General features: G+C 45.0%; 1 protein-coding gene across 2 annotated transcripts in view; it reads right to left on the bottom strand.

The window, feature by feature from the left end:
- Positions 1 to 24,444, bottom strand: part of PAPOLA (poly(A) polymerase alpha) — a 96,165-nt gene that overhangs the window by 24,052 nt on the left and 47,669 nt on the right. For both annotated transcript variants that reach the window (XM_084632382.1, XM_084632381.1), the window contains exons 14-15: positions 24,214 to 24,333; positions 10,088 to 10,197 (exon numbers count right to left, since the gene is read on the bottom strand). In XM_084632382.1, coding sequence (XP_084488508.1) covers positions 10,088 to 10,197; positions 24,214 to 24,333 — 230 coding nt within the window. The remainder of the gene's footprint in view (positions 1 to 10,087; positions 10,198 to 24,213; positions 24,334 to 24,444) is intronic.

Here is a 24,444-nt window from a genome sequence, read left to right as displayed (position 1 = left end):
ATCCAAGGAGGGGATGACAGAGGCCAGCGAAACCATGCAAAATTTCTACTTCTTGAGTCGTCGCAGATCCAGAATAGGTCTTAGACCCCCTTTTGTTTTTGGGATCAGGGAACAGCAGGAGTAGAAATCTTTCCCCCACATTTCCTGAAGGGCCTCCTCTACTGCCCCCAGTTGTAGGAGACTGTCTACCTCCTGAACCAGGAGTTGCTCATGAAAAGGGTCCCTGAAGAGGGACTGGGAAGAGGGGGGATGGGAAGGAGGGTGGCCGAAAACTGGAGGGAGTAGCCCACTGACAATTTCTAGCACCCAGTGGTCCGAGGTGACCCTTGACGAGGCCGAATGGTAGGGACGGAGATGGCTGAGGAAAAGATGTGGACGATCCGGGGAGGTGACCGGGGTGTCGCTCTCAAGTGCGGCCTCAAAACACCTGCTTCTGGTCCCTGTGACGTTTCGCTGGGCCAGGCTGCGCAGGTGAATGGGAGGAGGAAGAGCAGAGGTGATTAAAACTAGTGTCCCTTCTCCTTGTAGATACCTGCCGAGGCTGCCAAGACCTTGGTGGCAAGGGCAGCCAGAATTGCTTCCTCGCCATCGGAGACGTATGCAACCCCAGAAAGTGAAGGGTGGCCCAAATGTCCTTCAGACTGTGCAGCCTCATATCCCTTTGTTCTGCAAACAGCCCAATTTCATCAAATGGGAGATCTTGTATCGAGGACTAACATCTCCTGGGATAGGCCCGCGGTCTGAAGCCAGGAACTGTGCCTCATGACCACTGCTGAGGCAATCACCCTGGCCACTGAATTGGCTGCATCCCAGGCCATCTGGAGGGAGCACCAAGTCACTGCGGTACCCTCCTCAACCAGGGCCTCAAACTCCTGGGTCACTTCCTAGGACATGAAGTCCTTAAACTTGTGGAGGAAGTCCCACAGGTTAAAATTATATCACCTCAAAAGAGCCTGGTGGTTCGTGACTCGGAACTGGAGACTGGCTGTGGAACAAAATTTCCTCACGAAAAGGTCCAGTCTCTTGGCCTCCTTATTTTTGGGACCGGAATTAGAATGCCCTTGCTTGTCCTTTCTGTTGGCCACCGACAAAACCAATGACTCTGGGGTGGGTGGGTGTATAAGTAGGGCCCTACCAAATTCATGGTCCATTTTGGTCCATTTCACACTCATAGGATTTTAAACATCGTAAATTTCATGATTTCAGCTATTTTAAATCTGAAATTTCAGGGTGTTTTAATTGTAGGGGTCCTGACCCAAAAGGGAGTTGTGGGTGGTTGCAAGGTTATTGTAGTCGGGGTTGCGGTACTGCTACCCTTACTTCTATGCTCCTGCCTTCAAAGTTGGGCCCTCAGTCAGCAGCCACCATCTCCGGCTGCCCAACAAGGAAGGCAGCAGTGCAGAAGAAAGGAAGGGTGTCATGGTATGGTATTGCCACCCTTACGTCTGTGCTGCTGGTAGGGTGCTGCCTTCAGAGCTGGGAACCTAGAATCATAGACTTTAAGGTCAGAAGGAACCATTATGATAGTCTAGTCTGCACAACGCAGGCCACAGAATCTCACCCACCCACCCCTGTAACAAACCCTGGACCTATGTCTGAGCTATTTAAGTCCTCACCTCGTGGTTTAAAGACTTCAAGGTGCAGAGAATCCTCCAGCCAGTGACCCATGCCCCACGCTGCAGAGGAAGGCGAAAAACCCCCCCAGGGCCTCTGACAATCTGCCCTGGAGGAAAATTCCTTCCCGACCCCAAATATGGCAATCTGCTGAACCCTGAGCATGTGGGCAAGACTCAACAGCCAGACACCCAGGAAAGAATTCTCTGTAGTAACTCAGATCCCACCCCGTCTAACATCCCATCACAGGCCATTGGGCATATTTACCGCTAAGTCAAAGATCAATTGCCAAAATTAGGCTATCCCATCATACCATCCCCTCCATAAACTTATCAAGCTTAGTCTTGAAGCCAAATATGGCTTTTGCGCCTACTGCTCCCCTTGGAAGGCTGTTCCAGAACTTCACTCCTCTAATGGTTAGGAATCTTGGTCTAATTTCAAGTCTAAACTTCCCGATGGCCAGTTTATATCCATTTGTTCTTGTGTCCACATTGGTACTGAGCTTAAATAATTCCTCTCCCTCCCTGTTATTTATCCTTCTGATATATTTATAGAGACCAATCATATCTCCCCTCAACGTTCTTTTGGTTAGGCTAAACAGGCCAAGCTCTTTGAGTCTCCTTTCATAAGAAAGGTCTTCCTTTCCTCGGATCATCCTAGTAGCCATTCTCTGCATCTGTTCCACTTTGAATTCATCCTTCTTAAACATGGGAGACCAGAACTGCATACAGTATTCCAGATGAGGTCTCACCAGTACCTTGTATAACTGTACTAACACCTCCTTATCTCTCCTGGAAATACCTCGCCTGATGCATCCCAAGACCGCATTAGCTTTTCTCACGGCGATATCACATTAGCGGCTCATAGTCATCCTGTGATCAACCAATAGTCAGAGATCCTCCTCCTCCGTTACTTCTAACTGATGTGTCTCCAGCTTACAACAAAATTTTCTGTTATTAATCCCTAAATGCATGACCTTGCACTTTTCACTATTAAATTTCATCCTATTACTATTACTCCAGTTTACAATGTCATCCAGATCTTCCTGTATGATATCCCGGTCTCTCTCTAAATTAGCAATACCTCCCAGCTTTGTGTCATCCGCAAACTTTATTAGCACATTCCCACTTTTTGTGCGAAGGTCAGTAATAAAAAGATTAAATAAGAGTGGTTCCAAAACTAATCCTTGAAGAACTCCACTAGTAACCTCCCTCCAGCCTGACAGTTCACCTTTCAGCATGACCCGTTGTAGTCTCCCCTTTAACCAGTTCCTTATCCACCGTTCAATTTTTATATTGATCCCCACCTTCCCCAATTTAGCTAATAATTCCCCATGTGGAACCATGTCAAATGCCTTACTGAAATCGAGGTAAATTAGATTCACTTTGTCTAAAAAATCTGTTACCTTCTCAATAAAGGAGATCAGGTTGGTTTGGCATGATCTACCTTTTGTAAAGCCATGTTGTATTACCAATTACCCAATTACCATTGACCTCAATGTCCTTAACTACTTTCTCCTTCAAATTTTTTTCCAAGACCTTGCATACTACAGATGTCAAACTAACAGGCCCGAAGTTCCCCGGATCACTTCCCTCCCCTACCTCTTCTTAAAAATAGGAACTATGTTAGCAATTCTCCAATTGTACGGTACAACCCTTAAGTTTACAGATTCATTAAAAACACTTGCTAATGGGCTTGCAATTTCATATGCCAATTCCTTTAATATTCTTGGATGAAGATTATCTGGGCCCCCCGATTTAGTCCCATTAAGCTGTTAGAGTTTGGCTTCTACCTCAGATGTGGTAATATCTACCTCCATATCCTCATTCCCATTTGTCATCCTACCATTATCCCTAAGCTCCTCATTAAAGACTGAGGGAAAGTATTTGTTTAGATATTGGGCCAGGCCTAGATTATCCTTAACCTCCACTCCATCCTCAGTGTTTAGTGGTCCCACTTCTTTCTTTGTTTTCTTATTTATATGGCTATAGAACCTTTTACTATTGGTTTTAATTCCCTTTGCAAGGTCCAACTCTACATGGCTTTTGACCTTTCTCACTTTATCCCTACATATTCTGACATCAATAACGTATTGCTGATCCCTCCCATCTTCCACTCCTTGCAAGCTTTCTGCTTTTTCTTAATCACCTCTCTGAGATGCTTGCTCATCCAGGTTGGTCTACAACTCCTGCCTATGAATTTTTCCCCCTTTCTTGGGATGCAGGCTTCTGATAGTTTCTGCAACTTTGACCAAGTAATTCCAGGCCTCCTCCGCCTTTAGATCCACAAGTTCTTCAGTCCAATCCACTTCCCTAACTAATTTCCTTAATTTTTTAAAGTTAGCCATTTTCAAATCAAAAACCCTAGTCAAAGATCTCTTTTTGTTTATCCTTCCATTTAGTATGAACTGAATTAGCTCATGATAGCTCGAACCAAGGTTGTCCCCTACAACCATTTCTTCTATGAGGACCTCACTACTCACCAAAACCAAATCTAAAATGGCATCCCCTCTTGTTGGTTCAGCAACTACTTGGTGAAGGAATCCATCTGCTATCGCATCCAGGAAAATCTGAGCCCTATTATTATTACTAGCACTTGTCCTCCAGTCTATATCTGGGAAGTTAAAGTCTCCCATGATCACACAATTCCCATTAGTATTTACTTCATTAAAAGCATTAAAGAGGTCTCTATCAATATCCAAATCAGATGCCAGTGGTCTACAGCACACCCCAAGCACTATTCCAGGGGAGGCTCTAGTAGCTCTCTTTCCCAATGTGATTTTTGCCCAGACACTGTCTTATTCATTCCATCAGTTCTTATTTCTTCACAGTCTACCTCATCATTGATATACAATGCTACTCCACCACCTTTGCCTTTATTTCGGTCTTTCCTAAACAGCACATACCCCTCAATACCTGTACTCCAGTCATGACGACTATTCCACCATGTTTCTGTTATCTCTACAATATCTGGTTTCACTTCCTGCACCAGTAGCTCTAGTTCCTCCATTTTGTTACTTAGGCTCCTCGCATTAGTGTACAAACATCTTAATTTTTGCTGTTTGGCTTTGCCCACATTCTTTACCTGATTAGGCACAGACATTCTACTGCCAGTATCACCTATTAGACTGGTATCTACACTACCCTTCCTCCTTACGTCCATTCTCCTACCCACGGCTGTATCCTTTCTTACTTCGTTTTCTTCCCTCTCAATGTTAAAATCCGGCGTGGAGATTACCTGGACATCTCCCAACCATTTCCCCCAAATTCCTAGTTTAAAGCTCTCTTAATCAGTTGTGCCAGTCTCCATCCCAGAAGTCTATTTCCCTCCTTACTCGGGTGCAGTCCATCCCGAGGGAACAGTGCTCTGTCCACCAATGCTTCCCAATGGCCATACATCCCAAAGCCCTCCTTATAGCACCACTGCCTGAGCCATCTGTTGATCATCAAAAATCTTGTCACACCTTTGTTGACCTTCTCTAGGAACAGGCAGAATTCCACTGAAGATCACCTAACCCTCAATTTCCTTAAGTTTCTTCCTCAGCCAGGCATAGTCTCCCTTGATACGTTCCAGGGAGAATCTACCCGTATCATTTGTTCCCACATGAAGGACAATCAGTGGATTCTTTCCCACTCTCATTAGGATCCTTTTCAGCCTCAGGTCCACATCCTGTATCTTAGCACCCGACAGACAACACATCTTTCTGTTCTCTGGATCAGCTCTGGTTACTCTCCTGTCTAGTCTTCTCAGTAAGGAGTCCCCAATCATGTAGAGCTGCCTTTTTCTGGTGATGGTGCAATTTTCCAGTCTATCCCCTGTTCCGTCTGGCTGCAAGTCCTCTCGATTCCTATTCTCTCTTGCAATCCTCTGCAACCCATCCCGTATCCTCCTGGGGCTCATATTTGGTGTTGTCTCCATTGCCTCTTCCCCTCTTCCTATAGGACAAGCTACTCTTCTCTTCTTCCTTGCCCTTTCACCTTCAGTGACCACCTGCTATGCCCCTTCTTAATTTCCCAACTCTACAAACCTGTTCCTGAGCTCTATTTCTCCTTCACTAGCCTGTCTGTTCTTCTGCCTGCCTCTCTTAGTCTTCCACCGAAGCTCCCCTTGCAAACACCTGGCCAACATCCGCCCCTTTCCAGCTACCCAGCTCTGAAGGCAGCATAGAAGTAAGGGTGGCAATACTGCAACTCCTCCTAAAATAACCTTGCAATTCCCCTGCAACTACCTTTTGAGTCAGGACCCTCAATTTGAGAATGAAATCTGTATAGTATAGGGTAAAAGCACACAAAGACCAGATTTCACAGTCCATGACGCATTTTTCATGGCCATGAATTTGGTAGGACCTTAAGTATAAGTATTCAAACCCCTTGGCAGAGACAAAATACTTTTTCTCAGCCCTCTTGGAAGTGGAAGGGATGGAGGACAGGGTTTGCCAGAAGACTTTGGCAATGTTTAGGACCCTTTCATGCACCAGCAGCGTGACATGGGTGGGGGTGGATGCAGAAAGCACACTGAACGAAGTGTCTGATTGCTCCACCATCTCTTCTGCCTCTAGGCCAAAGTTAGCGGCTACCCTTCGGAGCAGAGCTTGGTGCTCCTTAATGTCATCTGATGGGCTAGCAGGGGAGGGCCCCACCACCACTTTGTCTGGAGAGGGGGACGATGACTAACCACTGGGGGAGGACCTCAGGCATCATCCCCTGCAGGGGAAGGGGGTCTCAGGGTGGGCACCTGTCCCTCCACCTCAGCGTCTGCTAGTGCTTCACGCACCGAATCCGTTGCTACTGGTGCCGATTGGAGCTTGTCTGATGTGGCCACCGACAATTGGCGAGATGGGGGCATCGGCATAACCGGCATGCCCCAGGCATTCCAGTAAGACCATTGCGCTGGACACTAGCCCTGTTGCCAGGACGGCATCACTGAGGTGGATGCAACCTCAGGATCCCAGTTGCGACAGTGCTGTTTCTGTGAGGGGCTAGACTCCCTCTCCATGCCGGAGGAATCCTCCTCTGGTGACCAGGACAGGGCCATTGATGCCTGCGTCTGGAGGCTAACCGGCACCATGAGTGACTGGTGCCTCAAATAGACCGGTGCTGGGAGTAGGGGGAGCGGCGCCATGTTGAGGAGCACCCCGAAGGTCTCTGTGACAGTGATAGTCAGCATGGGGAGGGTTGTCACAAAGATGACTGGTGCCGACTACCTGGCGACTGGCGCTTCCCTCTGGGTGAGACTCGATGCGAGGGCAGAAACCAGGAGTGCAGTGCTGGCCATCTGTAGCAGTGAACTGGTTGGGCTGATGCGGAGACCAGGGATGCGGCCACAAAGGGCTCTGCCTCGGCTCCGGAGACCAGCAGCGCTCACTCGCTTTCTAGGAGGCTTTCACAGCTGGCTTGCCCTCATAGGGAACCTTTTCTGGGTCCATCGCTGCACATGGTGCCGGCTGTGGTGGGAGAGTCCTTTGCTCTCTGGGTGCCGGGAAGGCATTGACTCCACCATCATTCTGGATCACCTACCGCTCCCTGGAGTCTGTTGTGGATCCCTTATGGGGGTAGGAGGACGTGCCCCCTCACAGCTCCGGCGTGCACAGGTGACCCTGGCAGGGTCCTCTGCACAATGCCCCTTGGTCTATCTTTCTCGGTACCAGGTCCCACTTCTTGGTCTTCTTGGGCACCAGCAAAGGGGATCGGTGCTGGGTAGAGCCTAGTGCTGGGGATGCACTACACACTAAAGCCAAAGTGCTGGGCATTGCATCCAGCTGGGCTGGCTCCGAGGCTGACTGAAGAACTGCCTCCATGAGGAGGGCCCTCAAGTGAATGTCGCGTTCTTTCTGTGTCCTGGGACAAAAGTTCTTACCGATGCGACGCTTTTAATGTGGGATTCCCCCCAGGCAATTCAGACAGCTACCATGTGGGTCGCTAACAGGTATAGGCCTATTACAGCACATGGCTTAAAACCTGGTGACCGGGGCTTGTCCTGCCTAAGGCAAAGTCCCTGCCAGGACCCTAACTGACTATGCTACAGTTCTTAAGAGCTACTTACTAACTAATCTACAATAAAACAAACTATTTACAGATGGAACACAAAGTTCAAAAGGGAAAGAAACCACTGACCACCTGCGATGCAAGGGAGAGAGGCATGCCGACCAACCACCACGGGCAATAAGAAGGAACTGAGAGGGCATAGGGCTGGTGGTGCCTGATATATCGATGCATGAGCGAGGCACTCAAGGGGGCACCACAGCCAACCCTAGGGATACTGCTAAAGCAAGTCTCTGACAACCGTGCATGGGGGTGCGCACACACCGAGAATGGAATCGACATGGACAAACACTCAAAGAAAAATGTATCTTTAGTCTATATTCCTGTCAAAAATAATTTAAAAGTTACATAAAAATCAATATGTACCCAATAGCATATTACCATCAGATAATAAGAAAGGAGTAAATTCATAGATGAAATTGATAGTCTATGTCAGGTGGGATGAGTACTGAAAGATTATATAGCAATGGGAGCTGGATTAATCCCTTTGCTGTTCATTTCCAGATTAACGTCTAGTTAAGATTCCCCATACCTCAGAAAGAAACGTTTCTGGGGGTATTTGTTAAAACTAACTAAAAGTTTTGGTTTGGATATAGTCTATAAATTCTACTGATAGACCTCCGTGTTTGACAACTGAGATATTCAGAGACCATTCAGAAACGAAAGTCTTGAATGTTGTTTTCAAGCGATAAGAATTTAGGATCTATTTGTAAAGAGTATATTTGCCATTCCAGTTGAGGGAAGAGCTTCTAGATTAGATTTTAGATTGTAAAGCAAGATAATTAAAAACACTAAGTAGGAAGAGTGCTAATCAGCCTGTCTACATTCTCTAGTCAAATCAAAGGAGTGTAGCACTTGCTATCTTTAATCAAGTAGCTTATATTCACTGTTTTGGGAGAGGGAAAGAAATTTCCTTTTGATTGAGAACAGATGTTAACTGCACATAGAAGCACCAAGATTTTCAAACACCCTTCAAAAAAATGTATGAAATCTTAATAAAATTGCCCTTTTTTTTTTTTTTTTTTTAAAAAGGGGGGGAAGGTCAGGGAAACAAAGGGAAGAGTAATGAAAGGATGACAGAATGCAAGTCATTACACAAATATCTCAAATCAAACCAGTTTAATGTTTAAACTAGAGATTTTAAACATTTTTATGTTGGAAATCCAGAGGTCCATTTACAAATGGCTGAATCTTGCATTTCATGTTGGGAGGTGGGCTTGTGTGGTTTCTCTCCCTCCTCTATTTAAGGCAACTTCATTACATTACAACATTATTTTAGTCCAGTTTAAGATACTTTTCCACATTTTACATTTACCACTTATTGCGACTATATTACTGTATGCCAAATTCATAGTATTCACTAAATAAGCCTCAACTTGGGAATCCATAGACAGAGGTTTGTTAAGAAATGCTTTATTGCACATAGTACGGAAGTTATGAAACTATACTTAAACTTTTGTCAAAACAACACTGTCAATACATCTAATCAATCTTCCACAGAACACTGCCATATTCTTAATTTTGCTCTCCAGATGTTATGTTGCAAATTTCCACCAATGTTGTCCTTTTTGGTTTGTCAAAAGCATTTTAAACAGATTGTGAAGTTAGCATGACTTGTTTATTTTTGTGTTGTGTATCATCTCTGAATATAGGTTTCAGAATAGCAGCCGTGTTAGTCTGTATCCGCAAAAGGAGTACTTGTGGCACCTTAGAGACTAACCAATTTATTTGAGCATAAGCTTTCGTGAGCTACAGCTCAAAGCTTATGTTCAAATAAATTGGTTAGTCTCTAAGGTGCCACAAGTATTCCTTATCTCTGAATATAGTCAGTACAACACTAGGAATGAATTACACTTTACTAGTTAGGATGAGCTCCAACATATTGGATTAACTGCAGCAATGCACAAGGTATGTTGCCTAGGTTCTGCTATTAATCTGTTTTCAGTAACAAATACAAACATGGAAAAAGATTTACACTGAAGCATACATTTTCCATTAACATACGTAGGTCACATTTGTTGATTAAGTATAAATGTTTATACTATCACTTAAAGCCATGTAATTTACTATATTGAATAAGAAACATTTTAAAAGTTTTACCTTTTTCAGTGAGAAGTATGTTGCAAATTATGCCTTAAATAAGGTACAGTTTATGAAAAAATTAAATTCTTATGACCAAATTAGTCAGTTATGTCCCAAATATAAAGTTGCCGAGTTGACTGTCCTGCAAATGTCTCCAGAATCAACATACTGAAGCCATCCAAACAAAAGTTTTGCTACTAATTTTCTATACATCCAATAAGCAATAAAACAACCATTATATCATATCCTTCCATCTAGACCCATGGTAGAATATTTTGAAACGAAGGCCACATAATTACACATTCAGCACAAATGAATTAATTTCAAGCTTTTAGAGAAGCCAAGCTTACCTGTGTCAGTGAAAGACTGGATGTCATATGTAAGATCAACACTCAGATTTTCAGAATTTTCTGTCTTCTTAAACACTAAACCAATCACCCACATTGTACGGAATTCTTCCCTGAAAAGTTTTATAAAAAGAATCATGTAATATTGGAAGAAAGCATTTAAATTACTTAATCTAAAACTCAGATGACGTGGTTTGTAACACTGGTGCAAAATTTGATAATGTGGTTGGTTACATCTTAGCTCAACTGGCATGAAACAAGATTAAAGTACCCAGAAATCCAACTGTTAAGAATTCCTACTAAACCATAAATAACAAAAATAATTACTTAGTATTATAACTAATACTAAGTATTAGTATATAAATACTAGTAAAACAAAAAGTCAATTTCATATTACCTACTAATCAGTGTTATTAGCCATATTTTAAAAGGTATAAGGCAAATATAAAACACTTCTTTAAATTTTGCTTTTTCAGTTTCAAGTGTAGTCTGTTTACACAAAAATCTGCAGACGTTAACAAGAAAAGTTACTTGCTTTTTAGTTTGCCTACACAGATTTTCACTTAAGATTTTCAAGACATCTGAGGTGGGCAAACTACAGCCCGCGGGCCACATCCGGCCCTCGGGACCGTCCTGCCTGGCTCCTGAGCCCCCGGCCCCTCCCCCATTGTTCCCCCTCCGCTGCGTGCTCATGCAGGGCAGCGCAGCAGCGTGACTGGCTCTGGCCAGGCAGTGCAGGTGTCAGACATGCTGCTCTGAGTGGTATGGTAAGAGGGTTGGATATGGGGCAGGGGGTCCCAGGGGGCGGACAGGGAGCAGTTGGATGGGGCCGAGGTTTGGGGGTGGGGAGGCAGTCAGAGGACGGGGAACAGGGGGAGGTTGGATAGGGCAGAGGTTCGGGGGAGGGGGGTGAGGGGCAGGGGTCCCGAGAGGGGGCAGTCGGGATGGGTGCAGGGTTCTGAGGGGGGCAGCCAGAGGGCAGGAAGTGGGAGGGGTCGGATAGGGGGTGGGGGCCAGCCTGTTTGTGGAAGCACAGCCTTCCCTAGCCAGCCCTCCATTCAGTTTCACACCCCGATGTGGCCCTCGGGCCAAAATGTTTGTCCACCCCTGCACTACATGCTTTGGTATGTAAACTCAGAATCCTCTAGCAAAGGTCAACTGTTAGGAGCAATGCATGCACTTGTGTGGATCTACACATATCAAAGCAAAGGTCGATAAAGGATCTTGGGTCCAACTGTCCTCATTTCCCCCCCACCCCTTACTGGTTAAAGAGCCTAAATTGCAGAGAAGGAAGATGCTGGCATGGGTCTATCTGCAATCTATTCAAAGAACTACAGTTACAAATAAGGCTACATCTATACACTACCACTTATGTCACTCAGGTGTATGAATATTCCACCCCCCACCCCTTCCAGAGCGACATAAGTCACGCAGGCATAAGCGCACATCTTCTGCCACTCACCGGGGTGGTTTAAGGCTTACGAGAGAGCTTTCTCGTTGGCATAGAACGTCTTCACTACTCACGCTGCAGTGACACGGCTACACAGATACAGCCATGCTGCTGCAGACCTGTAAGTGCAGACATGCCCTAAGTAACCTCTTTTCAAGCACTGCTTATATATATATATCCTCCCACTCTTGGTAGAGTCATTAGTCATTACAATCCTCAAAGAATATGGGTCTGAGAACTATTTAACAAAAGAACGCAGGGACTGGTCTTCCAAAGATGACATAAAACCTAAATGACAAATTAAGAGAGCCATACAGATACTAATTGAGCAATGCACGAGATAAATCACATTTTCAATGATGTTTCCATATCTAAATTTGAGATAGAAATTTGTTAAATATGCTGTACAGAATTCTTTGAATACGGTATAATGCTTTGATCTTTAAGGTACTGAAATATCGTGATCGTTCCCCTCTATTCGACATTGGTGAGGCCTCATCTGGAGTACTGTGTCCAGTTTTGGGCCCCACACTACAAGAAGGATGTGGATAAATTGGAGAGAGTCCAGCGAAAGGCAACAAAAATGATTAGGGGTCTAGAACACATGACTTATGAGGAGAGGCTGAGGGAGCTGGGATTGTTTAGTCTGCAGAAGAGAAGAATGAGGGGGGATTTGATAGCTGCTTTCAACTACCTGAAAGGGGGTTCCAAAGAGGATGGCTCTAGACTGTTCTCAATGGTAGCAGATGACAGAACGAGGAGTAATGGCCTCAAGTTGCAGGGGGGGAGGTTTAGATTGGATATTAGGAAAAACTTTTTCACTAGGAGGGTGGTGAAACACTGGAATGCGTTACCTAGGGAGGTGGTAGAATCTCCTTCCTTAGAGGTTTTTAAGGTCAGGCTTGACAAAGCCCTGGCTGGGATGATTTAACTGGGAATTGGTCCTGCTTCGAGCAGGGGGTTGGACTAGATGACCTTCTGGGGTCCCTTCCAACCCTGATATTCTATGATTCTATGATCCCTGAGGGTTGACTATAAAGTGTAATCCATGTGGATAGCCTGAAAATTTGTAAACTGAACTAGTCCTAGAAGACTCCCCACCACTTCAAGAAGCATCTTTACTTTGTCAAGTATGAAATCTAGGAAGAGACACTGGCAGACTGATAAAGACTGGTTCAGACCAAGCCCAGATGCAACTGATTTCAAAGGAATTTAAGGAATCCAGGTTTGAAAGTTGTGGCTCATATTTAGGGCCCTACCAAATTCACAGTCATGAAAAATGCATCACGGACTGTGAAATCTGGTCTCCCACTGCGAAATCAGGTCTTTTGTGTGCTTTTAACCTATACTACGCAGATTTCACAGGGGAGACTAGTGTTTCTCAAATTGTGGGTCCTGACCCAAAAAGGAGTTGCGGGGTGGGGGGGGGGGGTGTCATAAGTTTATTGGGGGGGAAGAGGAGAGGAGTTACAATATTGTCACTCTTACTTCTGCGCTGCCTTTAAAGCTATGTGGCCAGAGATCAGCAGCTGTTGGCCAGGAACCCAGCTCTGAAGGCAGCGCCCTGCCAGCAGCACAAAAGTAAGGGTGGCAATACCATACCATGCCACCCTTACTTCTGCACTGCCGCCTTCAGAGCTGGGCAGCTAGAGCAGAGGCTGTTGACTGAAGGTCCAGCTCTGCAGGTAGCAACGCAAAGGTAAGGGTGGCAATACCATATCATCCCATCCTTCTGCACGGCTGTTGGTGGTGGCTCTGCTGGTGGTGGTTCCCGGCCAGCAGATGCCACTCTCCAGCTGCACAGCTCTGAAGCCAGAGCCGCCACCAGCAGCACAGACAGAAGGAAGGGTAGCAGTACCACAACCTCTCCTCCAATATCCTTGCAACCCTCCCACAACTCCTTTTTTGGGGTCAGGACCCCTACAGTTACACCATAAAATTTCAGATTTAAGTGACTGAAATCATGAAATCTGCAATTTTTAAAATCTTATGATGATGAAATTGACGAAAATGGATGCTGAATTTGGTAGGGCCATGCTCGTATGTACAAACTTTGTTTACACTTGGAAATTAACCCATTGGTAGAGAAGTTTGTCAGCAGTAACTCCCCTAAAACCAGCAACAAACACGGTTTAACTATTAGGCCTGGTTTACACAACACAGTTAGGATGATACAAGGTAGCTTACACCAACCTAGTTGTGCATGCGTCTGCATTCTAATTAGTCTCCCACCACTGTACGCACCATTACACCAACACAGTATCACCACCTCTCCGAGTGGCATACAGTCAATGTATTTAAGTCAACACAGCGAGTGTAGACACAGCATTCGTTATGTCGACCCAAACTGCCCCACAATGACCCACACTAACTGCTCTGGTCACCATTGTGAAATTCACTGCTCAGGGAATCATGGAGACCAGAACCACCCTCCCCTTTAAATCCCTACAAATTTTTGGAATTCCTTTTCCTACTTGCACACCTAGCAGCTCTCCACTGTTTGTGAAACTGCCTAGCTGACCATGCTGGCTAAATGCTTCTGACATGGCCCTGCCTCGAGTAGACAGGAGATATTGAATCTCCTGGGCCTGTGGGGAGAAGAGGCTGTGCAGACACAGCTCTGTAACAGCCATAGAAACGTTGACATCTACGAGCAGATTGCTCAGGGGATGCAGGAGAAGGAGTACGACCGTGATCAGCAGCAGTGCTGCATAAAAGAAGTTGCGGCAGGCATAACAGGTGGCGAGGGAGAACAATCCAGCTGGTGCAAAGCTGCAGACCTGCTGCCTTTACAAAGAGCTACACGCCATACTCCGCAGAGACTCCCCCCACCCACCCACAGCACCATGAATACCTCCAAGAAGCCTGAGGCACAAGCCCCTGCCATGAATAGCGAGGAAGATATGATGGTGGACAAGGAAGAGGTTTATGGGGAACAGGTGACTGGGGGCTCCAGCAGTGCAGTGAGCCAGAATCTGGTTTTGATTTCATCACAGACCAGCCAATCAAGCACAGGTGAGCCCAATTCAGGGGAAGGAATCTTAGGTAAAAGTATGTAGATAAGTTTTCAATTACATGGAAGTAGCAGAGCACAGTATTTTAACTATTCATTCATTTCCTTATGCTAGAAGAGGTAGTAGTTCAACCAAGAGGGGTAGAGTTGCTATCAGCTTTTTGTTTCCCCTGTAGAGTCGGTGGAGGGGCATGCCATGCAGGGCAGTTTGTTTATATACACAGGGATGTCTTCTGAATCCTCCTGAGAGATCTCGATGAAACTTCGAAGGAGGTATTCTGTAATCCTCTGCCAAAGGTTTAGAGGGAGGGCTGCCTTATTTCTTGCTCCATGGTAGAACACTTTCATATGCCACTCAGTGATAACTTCAGCAGGCACCACTGTAGTACACAGTTACCAGCATATAGGCCAAGGCAGCTTCGGGACACCAGCAGCAGCAGCTGTGCTCTCTCTGCCTTTGTTACCCTCAGGAGTTAGATATCAGCTAAAATCACCACCACCTGTGGAAAATGGTGCCAGTATTCAGTGCCATTGCCTTCTGCTACTAGAATCATGCAACCAAGCAATTCCCTCCTCATTTCCCCAACCTCTGGAAGCCATACTCACCATGGCTAGTGCCGTCCACATGCAGTCCCAAACAGAAGTGAAAATGTAGTGCTCATAACTTTAGGGAAGCAAGAGGAGTGAGTTCAGCATCCTAAGTTCTGCAGTGAATACACTGACAGTGGTACCTCTTTGTTTTATCTTCTGCTGCCTTTGTGGCCTTCAGTGTCTCCCCCTCCACACCTGTGTAACACCTGAGCCAGAGAAGGAGGAGAAGGAGAAAGAAGAGGACTCAGGATGACATGTTCAATGAGATCCTGCAAGCCAGTACTGCAAGGGACAATGAACACAGGACCTGGAGAATGAACACTGTAGATAGCCTGGAAAAGAAACAAGTGAAGAGGAGGAAGGTCTAGGAGTCCCAGCAGGAAAAGGAGGAGATGCACCAGGACATAATGGGGTTTCTCAGGCAGCGAAGAGATGCTATAGACACTGGTGAACCTGCACTTTCAACAGTCCTGGGCTTGCCTCCCCCTGCAACCCATTGAGAACTCAATGCCAGGAAATCCCAATAACCCCTCCCCCCCAACATTCCGTGAAGCATCATGGTTTGCAGCACTATTCTTACCACTCCACCCCGCGGGCCATTAAAGACAATCACAAGCTTCATCTACACAGACACGTGAAAGCTATGGTTAGTGTATATATATATATCTCTAGTGGACATGAATTCTTTCCCCTTCATAAGTTCAATGGAGATCTTGAGTGTCTCAGGTCCGAAGCAGAAACAAATTGCAGATCCAATACTGTGCCATGATATGAGCCTCGCTGAAGCAACAGACACCCCTCCAATGCTTGTTGCTCAGAGAAGGAGCGCAGGCAGGATACAGAGTTCTTGAACCCTGGGACACGGGCATAGTCCCCAGAGGGAGGGGCTGTCTCCGAACAGGGATGACCAGCTAACTTAACATTAACTACTACTAACGCAACAACTACTAACTATGAGAAGAACTGCAAAGAACTATGAATAATTATATACAATGGAAGAAGTCACTCTCTTAGTAAAAACTAAGCACACAAAGGAACAGGGCTTGCGGCAGTGAGAGAGAACTGGAGAGGTGTCGACTTTCACGGCCTATTATGCCCTCAACTGTGAACATGAGGAGATGCACGGTATATCAATGGACACTGGTAGGGAAAACCTTCTGGTTCTGGTGCATATGCAGCCACGTTTGGAATATATATAGGGACTATCACTTGAAGAAATCTGATTGTTCTCTTAATTCGTTGGGCCTTAACTTTTTAATATATTTGTTTTAAAAATGCATGGGTTTTTTGGCACCGATTTTGTTACAGAATAAAATTCTGTTAATAATCTTTATGAGTTCACAGCATATGCTACTGAAGCTCAGCAGTTCTGAAAGAAATCAATTATCTGCACAGTGTCATACAACTCAGAGGATCATTCACAAACAAAATAAATAGGTGCACTGATAATGTTACATTCCTACAAATACAGCAATCACCACATAATTCCTACCAGGCCACAAAAGGGCAGTGGCCAGGTAGAACATACCAAACACTACTCTCTCACTGTGAAAATGGTCTTTCAAAGCCTCCATGAGTTGTATAGTGCTGCACTGAGCTCTTATAATAGTCCTTGTATCTGGCTGTTCAAATTCAGCAGGCAGCCTCTCCACTCTACCCTCCATTTGGATGGCAACTTCTCCCCCTTTGCTTCACATATATTATGAAGGACATAGCACGCAGCTATAATCATTGGGGTATTTTTCTCACTGAGATCCAATCTTGTGAGTAAACAACACCAGCGACCCTTCAAATGACCAAAAGCACATTCAACTGTCATTCTCCATCTGCTGAGCCAGTAGTTGAATTGTTCCTTGGTGCTGTCGAGGTGGCCAACGTATGGCTTCATGAGCCAGGGGTAGGCTGGGTCCCTCAGGATCACTACTGGCATTTCAATATTCCCAATGGTAATCCGCCAGATGGGAAAGGAAGTCTTCGCTTGTAGCTTTCTGAACAGTCCCATATTCTTGAGAATGAGAGCATGCCATGGACCTTCCCTGACCAGTCCACACTGATGTCAGTGAGGCATCCCCAGTGATCAACCAACGCTTGCACAACCATAGAATGGTAGCCCTTTCTCTTGATGTACTCAGCGGCAAGGAGGTCTGGTGCCAAAATAGGGGTATGTGCTGTCTATTACTCCACTGCAGTTCAGGAACCCCACAGCTGCAAATCCTCCTACTATGTCCTGCACATTACTTAGAGCCACAGTCCTGCGCAGTAGGAAGTGATTAATGCCTCTTCACATTTGCATCAGTGGCCTCTGCAGTGGATTTCCCGACTCCAAATTGATTCTTGACTGACCATTAGCAAACTGACTTTGCACATTTCCACAATGTGATTGCCACTCCCATCTCCACTGTCAGTACAGCTCTAATTTTTGTGTCTCTGTGCTGAGAGGCCGGGGCAAACTTAGCACACAGATTTAGGAATGTAGTCTTGTGCATCCAAAAGTTTTGCAGCCACTGGTTTTCATCCCAATTCTGCATTATGATACCATCCCACAAACCAGTGCTTGTTTCTCCACCAATTACAGCTGCTCCATGAACTCCACCAACAATCTTGAATTGATTATCACTATGTCCCATAGCAATCGGTCCCCGAAAGAAATGCCATGATCCCTGCCAATTCAGTTCTTCTTGAAGCTCTGCCAATACTTCAGGATCGTACGCCCTGTGCTTGCAACACTAATGATGATAATGCAGAGGTGTGCAGGCTCTATGCTTCTGTCAGAGATAGTGGACAATGAGGAGGGCCTTGCAGGTTTGCGAGATTTTGAAAAAAAGGTACAAAAACTATGGGATACAGGTAACATTATGGGATGGACACAGCTGCGGACTGAGAAGTTGACCCCTTGCTCCCAGTCACCCCTTGGGCGATTTGTTTTGGCCTTACATGTGTCATGGTTCCTTCCCCACTCTGAACTCTAGGGTACAGATGTGGGGACCTGCATGAAAGACCCCCTAAGCTTATTCTTACCAGCTTAGGTTAAACGCCGCCGCCACCAAAGTGTTACACAAAGAACAGGGGAAGTGCCCACTTGGAAACGTCTCCCCCCCAAAATATCTCCCCAAGCACTACACCCCCTTTCCTGGGGGAGGCTTGATAAAAATCCTCACCAATTTGCATAAGAGTTGCATAGAACACAGACCCAAACCCTTGGATTTTAAGAACAATGAAAAGAAATCAGGTTCTTAAAAGAAGAATTTTAATTAAAGAAAAAGTAAAAGAATCACCTCTGTAAAACCAGGATGGTAAATATCTTACAGGGTAATCAGATTAAAAACATAGAGAATCCCTCTAGGCAAAACCTTAAGTTACAAAAAGACACAAAAACCGGAATATACATTCCATTCATCACAACTTATTTTATCAGCCATTTAAACAAAACAGAATCTAACGCATATCTAACTAGATTGCTTACTAACTCTTTACAGGAGTTCTGACCTTCATTCCTGCTCTGGTCCCGGCAAAAGCATCACACAGACAGAGAGAACCTTTGTTTCTGCCTCCACCCAGACAAGTATCTTGTCTCCTCATTGGTCATTTTGGTGAGGTGCCAGTGCGGTTATCTTAGCTCCTTAACCCTTTACAGGTGAAAGGGTTTTTCCTCTGGCCAGGAGGGATTTAAAGGTGTTTACCCTTCCCTTTATATTTATGACACCATGCATTGCCAAATCTCCCCAAAGGACTGTGCACTGGATGATGGCGGGTTGCACAAAGGGATACCTACCCATGATGCACTACACTTTGCATCAAAAACAAACATGAATTGGTGAGTACACGCACTGCCAACACAAGGAGCCAAGCACACATGTGCACAAGTGACGTACTGACTGGGCGGCTGTATGCAGAGGTAACTTGAGTCGACATAAGTTTGTAGTGTGGACATGGACTTAGTATAGGCAGAGCAAAACTAATTTCAAATATGCTTTCTGTAAATGAAAATAATTTTGACACTTTTACACCATTAGTCAGACCATTTTCAGCACCGTTTCAAGAAGATCTGTTAGCAACTACTTTGAACAGGTAATTTCTAGGGCTGCCAGTTAACTGCCATTAACGCACAACATAAATAATACGTTAATTTTTTAAAAGCACGTTAATCTCAGACAATCGGAGGGGGGGGGGCGCAGCATCAGCTGCTCCAAAGAACCTACCTCGGGTCAGGTGCAGTAACGCAAGAAGCCACCAGAGGGCGGGTGGAAAGAGAAGAGGCTACAGAAAGACATGGTTCTCATGCCAGCTCCAGCAGAGAAGTATTTTTTAAAAGTAAAAACAGGATGGCCAGAGGCTCACCCGAGCCACCCCCGCACTTGCAGGGCTTGCCCCAGCCACCTGCCCCATGCCTTCACCAACCCCCTGCATCCGGGCCTGAGCCCCACAGAAGCTCTGCACTGCCCACAGCAGGGTCTCTCCCCCCCAGCCCCGTGCCGCCCAGGGCTGGGGTTGAGCCTGAGCCTCCCTGCCCCCAAGCTTCGCACTGCCCATAGTGGGGTCTTCCCCCAAGCCAGCCCTGTGCTGCCCATGGCTGGGGCTGACCCCACTCCTGAGCCCCATGCCCCCCAAACTCGGGAGCTGACCCTCCGCCCCCCAGCCCCGTGCCACCTGCAGCTGTGGATGACCTTGTCTCTCCAAGTTGGGGAGCTCACCCCCCTCCTGAGTCCCATGCCACCTACAGCTGGGGGCTGACCCTCCCCCACCCTCCGAGCCCTGGGCCACCTGGGGCTGACCTCCACACCCCCATGCCTGCTGAGCTCCGTGCCGACTGCACTTGGGGCTGAATTCCCAGCCTCCCCAGTTCCCTCCCCTGCTCCTGGCCAGCTTTGCGCCACGCAGGGGTCAGCTCTGAAGCCAGCACTGCCCGCCAGCAGCAAATTTCTCTGCTTTCCTGCTGGCAGTCAGTGCTGTCTTCAGCTGGCCCCTGTGCAGAAGCTGCCACTCTCTGCTCTGCCTTGCAGCCAAGACAAATGCTCAGTTTTGGTGAAAAAGTAGGGATGGCTGTGACAGAGCTGAGAAAGGGAACTGTCCTGGCCAAAATGGGACATACTGTCACCCTAGCTGGCCCGTGCACTATTGTGCCCGGCCCGCTCCTCAGTTGCGGGACCAAGCCCCCTGCGTCGTGCCCCATTGCCCCAAGCCAGCCACTCGTTCCAGGGGTACCCCATAAAGAACATGGGCCTGGTGAGCTCAGCCTCCCTGCACCAGCCTCTCCTCCCCTGTAGTATGAGTCCCTGAGGTAAAATCCACCCTCCCTTGCAAACAAAGGCTCACTCAGCTGAAGGGAGACCACCAAGCTCAGTAAAAGGAGGCGAGCCCAGTACCAGAAGCCACCTTTCCAGAAGCAGCAGCAAGACACCTCCCTCACGCTCCTCCTGCACAAGTTATTGCATGCTACTCCGTGTTGTCACCCCCTGCCCTCCCAGACTCTCCTCCTGTACAAGTCTTTGCTTACTTCCCCCCTCCCCTATTCTCCCCCAACACCAAATGCAGATTTCTAAAATGAAACTCTTCGGACAGGAGGTGTACCTGGTGACCTCAGAAACCCACCTCCACTGGGGCAGCATCAAGAATTCACCTTTCTCGTGCATAACTCACACACCTCTTATCTCCAGAGTACTGACTTTCTGGGATAAAAAAATTTTACCCCTTTCAAAAAGCCAAGACTCCTCTGAAGGACACATACAAAATAGTATACAAAAGGCTAACCCAGGAGCAGCAGAATTAAAAAAAGCCTCCTGCACAATTCAGTCTCCTACTGAATGTTAATCCTGAGGTAAAATCTTTCCAAATCCATGGCAAAGACTCTTTTGAAAAGGACACTAATATATTGATTATATAGAAGAATTTATTGAATTATTCTAGATATTGACATTTCTACTGTGTTTTCATGATCTGGACTGATTAAATATCAGAAAAAGTTAATGGAGCAAAGCAGCAACAGTTCAGGTCTTTCGAATGGCAAGTTTATGTTTAAAATACTTCCAAATGGTTTTTTGTCTATAAAGACTTATCTGTAGCTATTGCATGGCTGAGTCCCAATACCACAGAAGCACTTCAAGTCTGCACTTCCACCTATGTTCTAAGCATGCTTTTGCTTATGGCTCTTGTGCTACAGGTAACCCACCGCCAGCAAATTAATCCAGCCAGCCACAACAGAGTACAGTTATAGAGTTTCAGGATTGCTACAAGCCCATGAATCAAACAAACAAAGTACAACACCTTAACCAATACTACTGCAAAGTGGATAGCTATGGACTGCAGACCACTCAGCATTGTAAATGGTCAGAGGGCTAAGATATTATTCAAATTGCATCTTCCAATCAGTCATACACCTTGCCCTCCCAAGGAACCATTGCATCTCAAATAAGTGATCTATATGACAACAGAAAGACTACAAAGTTGGAGCTTCTGAAAAATGCACTGGCTGTTGCTTTTACTGGTGATTACTGGACATCCTTGAGCAATCACAGCTATCTTGATGTCACGGCACACCTTACTGATGCTGCATGGACACTGCAGTTGTTTGCTGTAACAGTAACTCATACTGAAGAGAGATTATGCTGAAGCATGTGCAGAGCATTTCATTTATGTTGAGAAAGAATGGAATATTCAAGAAAAGGTAACAATTAGTACTGACTGCACATAAAATGGTAGCAGCAGCCAGTCACTTGCCTATTGAACACATGATATGCATTGATCACAGACTGCAGTGATCCATTACAGTGGCGCTCAGTGATGGTGGTTTTGAAAACGTGCTGGCAAAATGTAGAAAACTTGTGGGCCATTTCAAACACAGCCCAGATAACAGTACAGAGCTAGGAATACAACAAGCTGCAAATGGACAAAGAAAAAAGACTCTTGTACAAGATATTTCAACCAGATGGAACTCCACATTGGCTATGATTCAGAGCCTACTTTGCAATAAAGCCACTATCACATGCACATTAGCTCTTCAAAAGCACAATATATCAGTGCCAACAGGTAAGGATTTTGAAAAACTGCAAAAACTAGAAACATTAGTTGAGCCCTGCAGGTTTGTGACTGAACTCCTTGTGGGAGAGGGGAGAAAGAAGAGAATTGTATGTCTCCTGCTCCGTGGTTTTACCTGTATTCCACCTTATGACAGTCTCTGATGATGACCCAGCATATGTTGTTTGATTTAAGAACACTTTCACAACAGATTTTACAAAATGCAAAGATATCAATCTGAGATTTCTAAAAATAGTTACAGCACTAGACACAAGATTTACGACTCTGAAGTGCCTTCCAAAATCTGAGAGGAATGAAGTGTGGAGCATGCTGTCAGAAGTCTTAAGAGCAACACTCTGATGCAGAAACTACAGAACCCGAACCACCAAAAGAGAAAAATCAACTTTCTGCTTCTGAATCATATGATAAAAATGAACATGGGTCAGTCCCCACTGCTTTGGATCCTTATCAAGCAAAACCCGTCATCAGCATGGACGTATGTCCTCTGGAATGGCGGTTGACACATGAAGGGGCATATGAATCTTTAGTGCATCTGGCACGTAAATATCTTGCTATGCTGGCTACAACAATGCCATGCCAATGACTGTTTTCACTTTCAGGTGACATTGTAAACAAGAAGTGGGCAACATTATCTCCCACCAATGTAAACAAGCTTGTTTGTCTGAGTGATTGGCTGAACAAGAAGGACTGAGTGGACTTGTAAGCTCTAAAGTTTTACATTGTTTTATTGTTAAGTGCAGTTATTCTTTTTTTTACATAATTCTACATTTGTAAGTTCAACTTTCATAATAAAGAGATTGCACTACAGTACTTCAATGAGGTGAACTGAAGATTTTTATAGTACAAATGTTTGTAATAAAAAATAAAGTGAGCACTGTATACTTTGAATTGTGTTGTAATTGAAATCAAAATATTTGAAAATGTAGAAAACATCCAAAATATTTAAAGAAATGGTATTCTATTATTGCTTAATTGCAATTCATTTTTATCTAGTAATTTCTTAATTTTAAACAGTTCTATCAATACTCTTGCCCAAATTCACTTTTTGGGTGTGCAACTAAATTATGCTTACAGCAGCCACCAATGGGCCCAATCCAAGAAGCCACTGCCTTGTTGAAGAGCCTGTGTAAAAGGTCACGTGGACTTTCTGTAGATATTTCATAATGAAATGAGCACTGATTTTAAAGCTAAATTCAATATGAAAATGCTTTACACGCTACAGACAACACAAAGTCAAAATGTTACACCTGCAAAAATACATGTTAGAACTGTTCACAAAAATTTATTTCCCAACCTCAGACTTGACATAAATAACCTCTCACTAATCTGGCTATGGCAATTGATACATAGAAAACACCAAGTCAAGTGCAGTTTTCTGGCCAAAAACCAACCAACCAAGCCCAAAACACAGTCCTAACAGTCTGGAAAGCAAAACAACAGAATCAGAACTTGCCAAACATCCTAATGTCAGTTTTGAAACATTTACTTGCTTTCTTCCTACAGGTACCAGACATTAGTGTTTCCTAAAACATTAATCATTGGCAAGTTAAAAAACAAAAGCTATTAGCTATAGATGTATTTCAAATCTCCAAATCTAACTAAGCTGTCATTTTGGCTGATAATGAAATCAATAAGAGACTGAGTCTGTGACTCTTGCTTGATTCTCAGTGCTACTAATAAAAGCATAACAACAGACTTTGGTAATAGTCACTCAGACAATTGAGGCACAAGAGGGGAATACCAAGGTTAGTATTATAGCAACTTTGCACAGTATATATTGTGCTAATTAGTGAAGTTGTATCTCTCCATTAAGGTATTACTACTGCTACAAAAGTATCTGTGCGCTAGCCAAGTGATTTTTATGTAAGTGGATGCCAGACTTTACCAATAATTGCTGACAACTTAAGTCATTAGTCAAGTTTACTTTTAATTAAATGTTCATCCATTTCAGTAATGGATTTGAATAATGTAAATTGTAAATTTTCAGTTATCTGCATAGAATGTCCTTCAATTATTGCATTAAAGAGTGAGGATTTGGCTTACTTGTCAGGATTTTCCTTGGGTGCTGGGAATGACTGAGGATTCACGTGAGCCAGTGTAATGAACTCATTCTTTTCCAAGCTTCCAACTAGAATTCGGATTTTTGACTCCACCAAGCCCACCCTAAATGAATAAAAAAACAAAAAAACACTTACTAATAAGTGGCAGTTTAAAAATACCTGAAATACAACTACACACTTCTGGGAGGAAAAAGCCAAAATGTTCTGGTTAAAC

The sequence above is a fragment of the Lepidochelys olivacea genome (assembly GCF_965140295.1).
Source record: "Lepidochelys olivacea isolate rLepOli2 genome assembly, chromosome: 6".
NCBI classification, from domain to species: Eukaryota; Metazoa; Chordata; order Testudines; family Cheloniidae; genus Lepidochelys; species Lepidochelys olivacea.
This window is presented reverse-complemented; position numbering and strand designations above follow the sequence as displayed.